Source organism: Hippocampus comes, unplaced genomic scaffold, assembly GCF_001891065.2.
Source record: "Hippocampus comes isolate QL1 unplaced genomic scaffold, H_comes_QL1_v1.1 scaffold37, whole genome shotgun sequence".
Classification (NCBI taxonomy): Eukaryota; Metazoa; Chordata; class Actinopteri; order Syngnathiformes; family Syngnathidae; genus Hippocampus; species Hippocampus comes.
In genome coordinates, this window is record NW_017805535.1 from 1,170,413 (window position 1) to 1,183,375 (window position 12,963).

The following is a 12,963-nucleotide window of genomic DNA, read 5'->3' on the forward strand; positions in this document are numbered from 1 at the left end:
TGTTGTGAAATACTAATGTTGATTTGACTATGACAAAGAAATTAAAAATATGAAGAAACAGTGGTGTGATTTTTGTTTGACTGATGGCCAGTCTTATCTGCAACAGCCAATCGGGGCCTTATCGAAAATTTTAGGTATGCAGGGTTGACGAATACGTGTGTGTGTGAGTCCTGCACATTTTTCAGTGTGAACCTGCTGGTTTTATTGTCTTGCATTATGTAACGTATTAAGAAATGTCTGTCAAATTTGTATGGATTTGTCAATAACAAGAGCCAGGTAAACATGAGCGTAAAAAAAAGCTTTCAGCTTCATTCTGATATTTCAGAGGTTGATGTGAGAATAAATTGAGATGTTAACAAATTTTGGTGACTATAGATCACAGTTTATGGACATTAGGCGACCTTTAGTTTCCAACATTACACGTTTAGACTGTCATGTCATGTGTACGGCAAGTGAGGAGGGACATGGTGCACTGCAAAAAAAGCCATTTAATCCCATTTCATAAAAGAAACCATGGGAGCCACAAACCATTTGGACATCTCAAATGAACCTATTATTTGACGTTTTTCTTTTCATTTCTGCTGCAGACACCCACGACATGTCAGCACATCCATATAGGATGTACCCATTGTAAGCAATGGTTTGGTATCGAGTTCTTGCTTGATGATGCATCTCCAGTGATCAAGTAAATGATGAGGCATTTTCACAAACAGCATCACTTTTCCTCATCCAAAATGACTAACGCATTGATGTACTCAATAAGGCATGTATGTATATGTATTATAAATTTTGTCTATGGGCTCCATTCAAGACTGTTGATTAGGAGTGCTATGCAAATATATTCAATATCATGGAATCAGACAGCTGGACTCTCAGCACTATGGATAAAATGTTTTTGATGAAAAGAGCAGGCAGCAGGGAGCCCTCTTTCCCCTCAGGGGCATTTACTGCTGTGTACATCTTAGATCCTTGACAGAAGTGGAGAATGGTGTGCCAGTCAATTCTGTCCGGAGAGGATGTGGAAGAAATAATCATGATAGGCCTTCTGATAACAGGTATCCTGCTGATTGGAGTTGGCAGTTTCCCGATCCATCACAAAATTCAGCCGACGGGAGCAGCCTCGTTGGATGGAAATACTAATAATTTGAGTATTAAAAAAGGATGACTTTATCATTACAAGTGTGAGAAATGTGATGATTTGGTTGGTTATGGTAACAATTGATCCGTGTGTGTGTGTGTGTGTGTGTGTATCTCGCTCTCTCTCACATGCATATGCAGATACGCCCCCCCCCCCTTCAGTGAGTCTTCAATGAACCTAATACCTGTTTCTAGAAAGTTGGAAGAAGCCACAGCACATTGGGAAAAGAGCGACCATCGAAGGAATGTATGTGTATTATACGAATCAGGTAGAAGAGTCTCTGCAGGACAAGAAGTAAGCGTGAAGAGTCTGTTGCTGACGTGTACACTAGAGAGCAGGCAAGGTCACGACTGCACATCTGTTATCTTCCGCTTGCGGTAATTGAGCACCAGGCTTGAGGCAGAGAGCTGGCAGGCTTGTCCTTTCTCCCAGCCCTGGAAGCTGTTGAGGCCGCATTGCCCCGACACGAACAGCGTCTTCTCAAGACAGTCTAGACGTTCCACTAGCGCCGAGGTGTCCTCATTGTAAGCATTCTGAGAAGAGTCCATCGTCCGTCTGAATCGCCCAATGAATGTCTGAATAAATAAGAGAAATGAAAGATACTTGCCATTAGGGGGTTAAAAAAAAAAAAATTATGTTTCCGTGTATTTGCAATTAACTTTCAAACTGCAATTTTTGTGTTCAGTGACTTTATTTTTGAAGCATTGATTGAGCTAAAACTGGTACTGTATTTTACCAGCCATTTACAAGGGCTGAAGAATTTACATTTTTGATTGAAATCGGCATTACAGACAACTCTTGAATGTAATTTGTCAGTTTTTTTTCCCACCCAGCACTCCTGACTGACCCAAGAATCTGTTGCATCCCCAATCTCACGCATAAACAGCTGCCCTCCCCTCCAGGAAACTGACCAATCAGAAACGGCATGCTATTCATGACAGGTGATGCCAACCAATCAGCCCTGTGCTGCTGATTGCAAACTACGGGGAATACTTGGCATGAACACACACTGTGTGTGTTTTTATATATGTACGCACGCACGCACGCACGCACGCACACGCACACGCACACACACACACACACACACACAATTTTTGTCTAGTTTGCACCAGCGCTAAAGTTGCTGCACCAAAACCTTTGACCGTATCACATTCACAGAGTTGCCAACCTATGAAATTCATTTCCTGAACAATTTACCTGAATTTTTATATTTTTAAAATTATGTCAGTAACATTACTGCAGTACTAGATGTGGGAGTGATTTATATCTATGTTTAACTTTGAAGCATCAAAGAACATATCACTCACAAAATTATTATTTGCACTGCATAGGGCTGCCACAAACAGTTATTCTGCTAGTCCACGAATCACCAACAGTAGTTGCGATTAGTCAACGAATTGGATCATGTACACCGAGGGATATCGCACTCAGAAGTTGCTGCCCTTATAAAACCTTAGCTCAGATTGAATTCTTAAAGGTAAATACAAATAAAGACAATTAAGATGGCTGTACATTCAACTTTGATTCAACTTGCAGCTTGTACCAGCATTCCTGATATGTTTAAAAACGATTGTGCAACTTAACTCGAAGGCGATACTGTACTGTGGCCTTAAAATTGATACCCGTAAAACCATCACTGAGCAGAGTTGCAGCAGGACTACGAAACTATCTATAAATAAAAAAAGAAATACTTGAAAAGCACTGTGAAAAAAGAAAACTATAATAAACACTTGTACTGGTGTTTACTTTTGTTTTTATTTAAATTTTATCTAAAATGTCTTGTTTGCCTTCACGAGTATGCATAATTTAAAAGTAGTAAAGTGGACTAGGCAATCAAGATGTGGTATGCACCTGAAACAAAAAAAAAATCCTTAAAGATGAGGAGGATTTTATTTTTAGCGCTATAAAATTGCATATACAGTATTAACAAACTAGGTTATGTGTTTTATTGTTATTCGCTGCCGTTGAGGGCTCGTGCCAAATATGTCATATTGGTAGTGCTTTGTGTTCCGAGCTTGTGAACACAACACTTGTGACCATGAAAAACTGATCTTTTGTTGTTAATAAACGTAAGGTCACTGACTAACGCCTCTGTAATGCATAGTGGATGCAACAATATGTTGGTGTAACAAATAGTACATTGCGTTACAGCAATACCAAAAAAAAAAAAATACACTTCTTAACTTTTGCTAACTTCGGCTAGCTTCCAGACACAACTGTCTCTATGTCAGAAATGAAATTAGGCATCGGTCACTAACTAATGCCTCTGTAATCCATAGTAGATGCGACAATATGTTGGCATGCAACAGGACATCGCATTACATTCGATTTCCTCACACATTCCAAAAACGTGCATGATTTGTTGGTTGTTCGTGTATGCCTGCCCTGGGATGAGATGGTAATTAGTTTGGGGTGTACCCCACCTATTGCTCGAAGTCAGCTGGGATAGGCTCCAGCAGACCCAGACCCGTGACCCTCATGAGGATATGTGGTTCAGATAATGGGTGTGTGTGTGTGTGTGTGTGTGTGTGTATAGTGCGCACAGACATATTGCGTTCACGAATGCATCAACAGTACGACAGAACCAATTGGTATACAATGGTGAATGCTAATACCACATTACCTGTAGCAACGTCTGTGCAATTTCTGGGTTCTCTGGACTGTCAAAGCGCAGCATCTGGGATCCCAGGCCATAATAGTAAGGCCCCAACTTGTGAAGATCCACCACATTGGGGTCTGCATTGAAAACCGTCCTCCAGCCTTCTCGATAAACCTTTGGGAGCTCGACTGACAGCATCCTTTTGTTCTGCTCATACAAACCCTTGGACAGCCACAAAGGCAACTCCATTTTTGTACCCTGTAAAGGAGTCATTGTTAGCAGGGTAAGAATTGTCAGACCCTACTCTCTGAAATTCACACTTGACATACAAATGAACGTGCTACTTTAAATTACACTTTCCGAAGTGTACTTTGTATGGCTTCTTTTATTGAGTGAATAAGAATTTTCTGATGACACTGCCATTTTTTTTTCAAAACAGTCACAAAATTATTAGTCTTAATCAATAAAACGTTTGCGTTATTTCTGCACTCGAGTAAGCGATCGTGTCAGAATTTTTTTACTGACCGCCTGATGCGGTATTCAACTTGTTCCCAACTTTCGAAAAAGTCCCAAACTTAGTTTTAATGATGGCTGAATTACTTCCCCATTTTCTTCAAGGAAAAGTTAAATAACCCCCTTTGAATGGTTGCCTACCATGGGAATATCGGGCGAGTCGCTCGATTTCTCGAGGAATCCAAGCCGAGGAAAAGAAACTTCTGTGCGGATAGGAAGTCGCTGATGGGAAAGCAAAATATCGTCCAAGGAAAAGAAATTTTCTTCCATGCACACACCGGGTTGTACGGGAAGATACGACTGTGACTCCATTTTCGGAACCAGACTCACACGGACAATTATCGGAAGCCGTGGAAGCGAACGGCACAATGTTAAAATGAACCTACAACTTGGACTTCCTGGTCTGTTGGCGCCCAGCTCGGCCTCATTATGCGGATTGGCTAAACGCCTCTACGTCATTATATCTGCCGTATCGGATGTGTCAGACCTGCTTTGTAAATAAAAGCTTGTAATTTGAATATAACACTAACGTTTACATTTAATAGATTTCAGTCGTTTCGATGTTCAGTGTTTTATATCAGTTTCATTCATAATAACGGCCATTACTGGAGATGTAGTTGCAGAAAAGCTTCGCTTTCGGTCAAACGCCACTTGTGTGCAATAATTTCCGAAGACTACATAAGCACAATGTGCATCTTTCCCCCCCAGCTAGATGCTGTTTTTAAAACACAATTTTTTCGTTCTCACCTGGTTAATTTTGACAACGCTTGTCCTTTTAACAATGTCGTATCGTAATATCGTTTGCTGCTACGAACGAGTGAATTTCCCCACTGAAATAGTCCAATGCTCTTACTTTATAAAATCGCGGAAGTGCTGATGATGTGAGGGAAGTGGAACTGTGGAGGTCGGAACATGGAAGATAAATGGAGAATGCGTCGTGAATATGACTCGAGTAAGTATTTGGTTTGAACGTACTGCATATGCAATGTATTTTATTTACAACGTGTTGGTTGAGTTGTCGTTAAGTAATGGTCACACTGGGCGCGGAACAATCATACCTGGAGTTAGCGAGGATTTAATCGCGCGTGTTCAATTTCATTTGGTCATTCTCGGCATCTGTCCTGGAGAATAGGCGGGGCATTACCAATTGGAGGCAGAAATAACGGAAAAGTCAAGGGTCTTCTTCTTGCGATAAATTATGGACCAGACGTAACAGACACAATTGTTTTATACTTGTTGTTGACCTGCTACAAACTTTAGCAAACTTTGGAGGGCCAGATGCCGTCGATTATGGTTACACAACACCATCCAGAGGCGCACACAGCTTGGCGAATTTCACCGCCTTCTGCAGGTAGCGATGGGGAAGATGAAGCCTTCTGAATAATTGAAGCGTTCCAGCCAACTCGTTCATAAACAAGGTTCAGCTCGTGTGGCTTCTTGTGAACACAACGCCCTCTGGTGGCAAACGCCTTAATTGTGTGTTGGACTGTGTGCTTTTTTTTTTCAGTCTTACTATTAGTAAGACTGAAAAAAAAATTATTATTATTAGTAAGTTACTAATAATAATAATTGGAATAGAAACCCTAAAATGAGGTTATGTGGGGTTCGTTTATGTAATCTGTTTATGATTTGTGGTCAATGCTATGGTGCGAAATGAACAAATGGCATGTTATTTTTCTGTTCAAGATTGTGACATTGATTGTGTGCCAATTGATACTTTTTGAAAAGAAACATTTTTTTACTTTCTGGATAAGATGAACAACCATCCACGCTCACACCTAGGGACAATTTACAGTGTTCCATTAACCTGCCATGCATGTTTTTGGAATGTGGGAGGAATCCGGAGTACCCGGAGAAAACCCGTGCAGGCACGGGGACAACATGCAAAGTCCACACAGGAAGCCGGAGCGGGAATCGATCCCTGTACCTGTGCACCATGAGGTCAATGTGCTAACCATTGGACCACCGGGCTGCCCACAATAGAATGTAAATAAAGCAATTATTTATATAAAACATTGGTCCCTACTGTAACTGAAATTGCACATAGAAAGAGGCGTGGGTAAGTAGAGGTTCCACTGCATTTTAACACTGAAAAGCCTGGAACTCTACATTTTTATGCTTCTCATTTAAATAGATATCTGCATTTGTGCGAAATTATGCAGGCCCCTATGCCTCTTTTATTTATTTTTTGGTAATTTTGTAGAGCAGCACTACTGGATGTATTTTTCATTTCATTTATTTCATATTTCATTTCATTTTCATGTTTAGAAAGATGGCGCCCGAGTAGGCAGCCGTCGGCAAGTGCTCTTCAAGAGCCTTGCTTTTTTTGTTGATTTTTTTTGTTGTTTTTGTCTTTTGTTTTGTCACATGGTATTTGTTGTTACGTCATGTGAACCTGATGTAGATTGCTTTCAGCATTTTTTGGCCACGACATTCGTCAAAGGAGATTGTGCCTTCTCGGCAGCACGCCTGTACCAGCACAGATTTTGATTGGGAGGAATGTCGGCGCCATTTGACTGTCGGTGCTGGACAGCCCTGGGCTGGGGCGCTTGTGTTTTTTGCGCCTGTAATGGGCAGCATTTTTCACAGCCTCGTTTTGTTCAGTGGAGATGTCGGCGCTGTTAGACATTCTGCATTGGTGCGGCTGGATGGATGGCTGCTGAAGTTGAGGATGAGGAGAGAGGACCGTCGGCGCGGAACGCAGATGCGTATTTTGAACTGAGAGTCACCATTTGGAATTGAAATGGATTTACATTGGAAAGGAGAAGTGAACCAATCTCTTTTTTTCATCAGTGGATGCTCCAGTTTCTTGTTGCTTTCAAACTTAGCTTGTAGCCAATGTGTGCACATTTTGAGCATGACGTCTCTAATCCACTGGTGAAAGGGCACTTTGATTCTCTCCTCTTTAATCTCAAACTGCTTTAAACAACAAAGCGTATGAGGGAAAAGTGGTTAGGATTGCATGACTGTCCATGTTTTATGTTATGTGTTGTGTTTATTTTACTTTATGTAAACTGTTTTGTTTGGTTCTCCTGGTGGTTGTGGGTAATGTTTATTGTTTCCGTGTGCTAGATGTTGGGAGCTGCGAAAGAACCAGTGATCGTGGGATTCTGGCCATCTCAGCTATTGGTAAAGCGCTGTGCTCTGGCACTCTCCAACTGCCTGCTGACTGGACTTGCCTCTCCCAGGAGCTGACCACAAAGCATCCCAACCACGTCTTTGTTGCAAATGAGGCTTTCCCACTGCAGAAAAATCTCATGATGCCATTCTGGGGACGCATCCTTCGAAGAGAGCACTCTTGTCTTTAACAACCATCTCTTCCGAGCTTGGGCGGTGGCAGAGAATGCCTTTATCCTGTCTGCTGAGTGGAGAATGTGCAGGCGTGTCATTGAGGTGCATCTCGAGGTTGCAGAGCAGTGTGTGAAGGCTACCTGTGCTGTCCGGAATTTTCTGAGGAAAAGCCCGGGATCTGCTGAGAGTCCAGACATCCAGGTGCAAGAGGCGGAATAACTTCCAGGTCTGAGAAGACTTGCCACCAACGACTGCACCAGAAAGGCTATGAAGTTGAGGGAAGCCTTTACTTCCTTCTCAGTTGAGGGAACTGTCCCTTGGCAGGACACAGTGTGATGCACAAGCACACCCAAAATGGCTCTTCTAACAGCCACCCATACTTCCTTTTATGTAAACTTCCTGCACTATTACTTGATCAGCACCTGTCTGCTTCGAAACAATATCATCATTTCATCTTCCTATTATAGTGATTATTGTCTGCATTTTTTAAAAGTGACATATTGTGCGGCGACAAAAGTTTCTTCCATATTGAATTTCCCCACTGAATTCGAACACCGTCATAAACAGCACAATAAAATAAGATAGAGCTGTCATGTATTTATTGTCTTTTGTATTTGACATTTAGCCTACCGGGGTCATCAACGTGGTGGCCTCTGGGCACCACATGAATAGCGTGTAGTTCTGTTCTTAAAATAACAAACCAATAATGGGACATTGTAATTTTCTTGAACTGTTAGAGGTGATTTCCACATTTAATCACTTGCAGAGATATATAGAAATGAACACGTGCGTAGTGATACTCGTTTCCTGCCTTGTTTAATAACTGGTGATAGTTATAAATTGTATTCATTCTTGCACAAAACCATTGTGATGTTGTCACCTGGATTAACAGAATGAGTTATTATTAACAACTTATAACTGAAGACAATTTGAGCAAATTTATGTTTGAAGGGTGTATCAAGGTAGTAGCCCTTCAACGGTAATTAGTAGCCAAGAAATAGCTCTCATTTTTAACAACATTGGTGTCCCCTGATAGATGGCTACTGTGTATTTGTATTTTTGTTTTTTAACCACTTGTTAGTAGAGGCAAATGTATTGAAAGAATTTGTAGACTGCAGATAAAGACACTAATCTGACATTGACTTGAACTTTTGGAATAACCAAAATATCAAATGTGACAAAAGGCACGTTTGTTTCTGTATGTCAACTGTATTTTTGTCTGAAGAAATACCATGACGCAAAATACATTTATTGGATGATTTACCTTTGAAAATTATGGAAAATGTTTCAAAATAAATGTATATTAACTGATAAATGAAAGGCGAAATGAAACAAGGGGATTCCCAAACAAAGTTGGAGCTAGAGCTAGACATTTAATTGAAATTGAACAATGACTTGGGCTTTTCGCGATCTTTAAAATGTTCTAATCGAAGAAATACAATTAATGTGCATAACGGCATGGGGAATTTACAAGTTCCTGACATTTTGGAAGTAACCTGAATGCAGGGAAAAAACATTTAATCATGAAGGCTCATTGTGTATTTGTAGCCAACGTAGTCATTTTGATAGTAGGCTAATATAGATACATCTCCCAAGTACAAAGACACACATCAAAGGAGAGCAAGAAATGGTCATGTGTCATCCTGGATCCTGGAAGTATGGGGTCAAGCAAAGAAGTACAGAAGTGAACACAAACCCTGTAAGAATGTATAACACAAAGCAAGGTCATTTCAAGTAAATGGTTTATTTATCTTAAAAAAAAAATAAGGGTACAAAAATACAGTAGTAAAATATGGTAAATTTCAAGTTGCATGTTTCATGTAAGTGTTTAGAAAATATTTTGTGAATCAAAAACAAAAGGCAACTGACATCTCAAGTTTGTTTTAGTACAAATGTGTTTGAATATTAAAAAATGGCGTTTTAAAAGTTTGATAACAATTTTAAAAAACACATTTGGACTAGAATAAGCAGTGACTCAGTGGACGCAATCTTCTGCTTTTACAAGATTTTCTCCACCAAAACAATTCATTTTTTAATATGTTGACTTGAAGCGAATTATTTGACCCGAAAGAACTGGCACTTGTACAATCACAATAAATTGGACTGAACAATAAATGAGTAATGGAACCTTAGCCTATTTAAATAAAACACAGAAGTACGAACAAGGTGTTTCTAAGTCATTTCTGAACATTTTTACATTTTCCTGAGAAAAAAAGTGCACTTAATAAAGTCACCACAAACAGAAATGTGTGCTTGACCAGGTAAACAAAAGTGCAATGTCGCATCTCAAATGTCCATTGTGTTCATCGAATCAGACAGCGTAGCGCTGCAGTGACGCTGACCAAACCAACAAAGGCGAAGAGGCCATTCCTCACTGTAGACTCCAGGTCGTCTTCCTTGAAGAATTCTGCAAATCCATCCTGATGAGGAAAATGATAGAATAGGATGATGAGTTGATGAATGTGTGAACTTCAGAAATCTAATGGGGCACTTTTGGCATGTCACTCACCCAACCGTTGTGCTGCACTAGCCAGGTGCGCTGGTGTGACAGCAAGTAGGTCGAGACCTCCTGGGCCACCAGTTCCACGCACCTCTCCTGCTGATTTTCTTTCAAGGCTTGAGACAGCACGGCACAGAAGGCCAACAGGCTGGCGATGCGACCCCAGTTAATGTTCCCATTGGCGAATTCCGTTTGGGCCACCTGGCTGACAAAGGACCTGTCGAGCCCTCTTTGGTCCAGTGACAGTTCGTTGACCATGTCTTGAAGACAGAAGGACATTCTAATTGTAAAACGCACATATTTAGCATCCTATTTATTTGATTACCTCCAGTATTTATAAACCCTCTTTAATTTCAAACATCAGCTCTTTAAATATGTCCATGTGGTAGTCTACTTTTTGACATCAAATTGTCCCTTTTGCATCGATCAGCACCACTTTCAGCCAATTGAACACTTTGAAGACCATCTTTTCAAACTTATTACTCTTTATTATTTTTGGCTGCCTTACTAAGAGCAAATGAATAATACGAGTCTGATTTCGTGTTTGACTGATTAGCACACCTCACAGTGCAAAGGTGCAGGGTTCGATTCCGGCTTCGGCCTTCCTATGTGGAGTTAGCATGTTCTCCCTGTGCCTATGTGGGTTTTCTCTGGGTATTCCGGTTTCTTCCCACATTCCAAAAACATGCACGGCAGGTTCATGGAAAACTCTAAATTGTCCCCAAGTGCGATTGTGAGTGCGAATGGTTTTTCGTCTATATGTGCCGTGCGGTTGGCTGGCTGCAGTTGACAGATGGGATGGGCTCCAGCACGCCGGTGACACTTATGAGGATAAGCGGATTAGAAAATGGATGTATGAATGGATGATTTTGTGTAGTGTTCCCTCTAGCACGGGGGTCGGCAACCCGTGGCTCCAGAGCTGTATGCAGCTCTTTAGCACAGATGAAATTTCTTCCCTCTCAACCAGACAACAAAATTTTATGTTTGTCATTTGTCATTTTATGTGCACTGTTCTTTTGAAGGCGGCGTAGGCACCCGCAGCGGCTCCTCTCCCTCCTGTGGTTGAGAGGAATGAAATTTCATCTGTGCTCTGTGTTGCACATGTAGCACATTTGACAATAAAGTTGACTTGACTTTAATGTGGTTTCTGTAGGAGGAATAACGTGCCACAAACATTCTTACCGTTTTCCAATGCTGTAATATGTGTAGAATAAATATTAAATTTCAACATTTCTGTCAACAAAGATTTACGTCATAGACTACGACACGTTTCTATTGGCAGGGTGGGATGCCAGGCAGGTGGCTGTTGCAAAAAAAAAAAAAAAACGCGTTTCATGTGGTCTCAGTCAAAAAATAAGGTTGGGCACCCCTGCTCTACAGGATGCAGTGCATCCGATGCAGTGCGGGGTGGGGAAAAACCCATTTAATCATGAAGGCTCATTGTGTATTTGGAGCCAACTGAGTTATTTTGATAGTAGTCTCATATAGATACACAGCATGTGTTTCCTCCATTAAAAGGGTTATATCAGGCTTTTTTTTCTAGCTCCAGACATACAGTATTTGTTTTTTGGGGTTTTTTTTTGTCCAATATGGCTTTCCAACATTTTGGTTTGCCAAGACCTGCTCTAGTGGCTGTCGAAAGACTGCATTATTAGCAAAAAAAAGATAAAAGGTGGAAATGACAAGACTGAAATGCCATTTTTGAGACTGCTTTAAATCTGAGCAATGTGCCAACACACTGGAAATTGTAGAGTTATAAAATACACATAAATTCAGATTTTATGCTAATGGTAACAACTCATGTTCGTGTATGCAGTAAAAGAACAATATTCTACTTTTTTAGACTAAATAGGCAAAATAAACTGTTTAAAAACCGACATACTGGCAGCCTAACTTTTAAAAGGGATCAAAGAACATCAAAGAGCAACCGTTACAGTACAAAAAAGTCAATCGAAGAACAGTAATGAAAGCATTTCAGCTTACTATTGAATAAGATCCTGTGCTTGTCCACCAGTCTCGTCACGACCCTCTTCATTGTCGACTGGGCTTTGCTTTGGATCCAAGCAGCAGTGGACAGCCCGGTAAAGTCACGGAGGAAGCGGCCGATGAGACGTCTCGTCTCGGTGTCCAAGACGCCTTGGCCGGGAGGGGTTTGGAGCTCCGGCAACGGCTGGGCGCCTTCATCCATGTCGCTGTTATCAGAACGACGTTCCACCTCCTGCAGCTGCGAGGCCATGGATCCTTGAACGACAGCCTTTGGAGGCAACATTAAAGCGTCCACGAGTCCAACCTTGAAGTTATACAGGGGAAAGCGTTTACTCTCCGGCATCAAGTACATGTCGATGGTCGCTAGGTAACGGCGTGTCTACGCCCCCTGCAAGCAAGGAAAGGTTTGCGCGTGCGTATTTTAAGTGACGTGAGCTGAGCCAATCCCAGTTGATTGGGCAAGGAGCGGGGCGGGACCATGGACAAGACCAGCATATCGCAGCAGTGCACAAGAGAAAACTACAGTATTCACATCAAAGGACAAGTAGAGTCTTCACTTAACCAAAGAAGAAATTGGCAATTTGCCACATTTTGGGAAAACCGGGCGCCTAAGAGATTATAAAAAAAAAAAAAAATCCCCCCCCAGCCAGTCAATCAGTGAGGATCACAACGTGTCACACAGGACGTCACTGCAGGCTACAGCATTTGACCAATCAGCAAAGCAAAGTTCTGGGGCGGGTCGCACTATTTTAAAATACAGTATCAAGTTTACACATATGGATCAAAATGAATAATGATTCCAAGAGTGATTTAAAAATGTAAAAATATTCTACTTTTGACAGCCATACATGCCACCCTGGTCCAATGTAGTAGTTTTGGAGTTATTTCTTTGGAGTATTTGGAGCTGATATTTGTCCATGGTAAAAGGAAAAAAAA

General features: G+C 41.2%; 2 protein-coding genes across 2 annotated transcripts in view; both read right to left on the reverse strand.

Annotated features, from left to right (window-relative positions):
- Positions 1–81: 81 nt before the first annotated feature.
- gins3 (GINS complex subunit 3) lies at positions 82–4,688 on the reverse strand. The gene is made up of 3 exons (XM_019878252.1): positions 4,392–4,688; positions 3,762–3,995; positions 82–1,713 (listed from the first exon to the last, which is right to left on the reverse strand). Exons 1-3 carry the CDS (start codon positions 4,560–4,562, stop codon positions 1,483–1,485), a joined length of 636 nt encoding a protein of 211 aa, XP_019733811.1. The 5' UTR covers positions 4,563–4,688; the 3' UTR covers positions 82–1,482.
- Positions 4,689–9,265: 4,577 nt separating this feature from the next.
- Positions 9,266–12,963, reverse strand: part of LOC109520706 (induced myeloid leukemia cell differentiation protein Mcl-1-like) — a 4,931-nt gene continuing 1,233 nt past the window's right edge. Inside the window, exons 2-4 of the mRNA XM_019878106.1 lie at positions 12,025–12,282; positions 10,051–10,301; positions 9,266–9,961 (exon numbers count right to left, since the gene is read on the reverse strand). Of these exons, the coding sequence (XP_019733665.1) occupies positions 9,845–9,961; positions 10,051–10,301; positions 12,025–12,282 (626 nt within the window). The 3' untranslated portion in view covers positions 9,266–9,844. The remainder of the gene's footprint in view (positions 9,962–10,050; positions 10,302–12,024; positions 12,283–12,963) is intronic.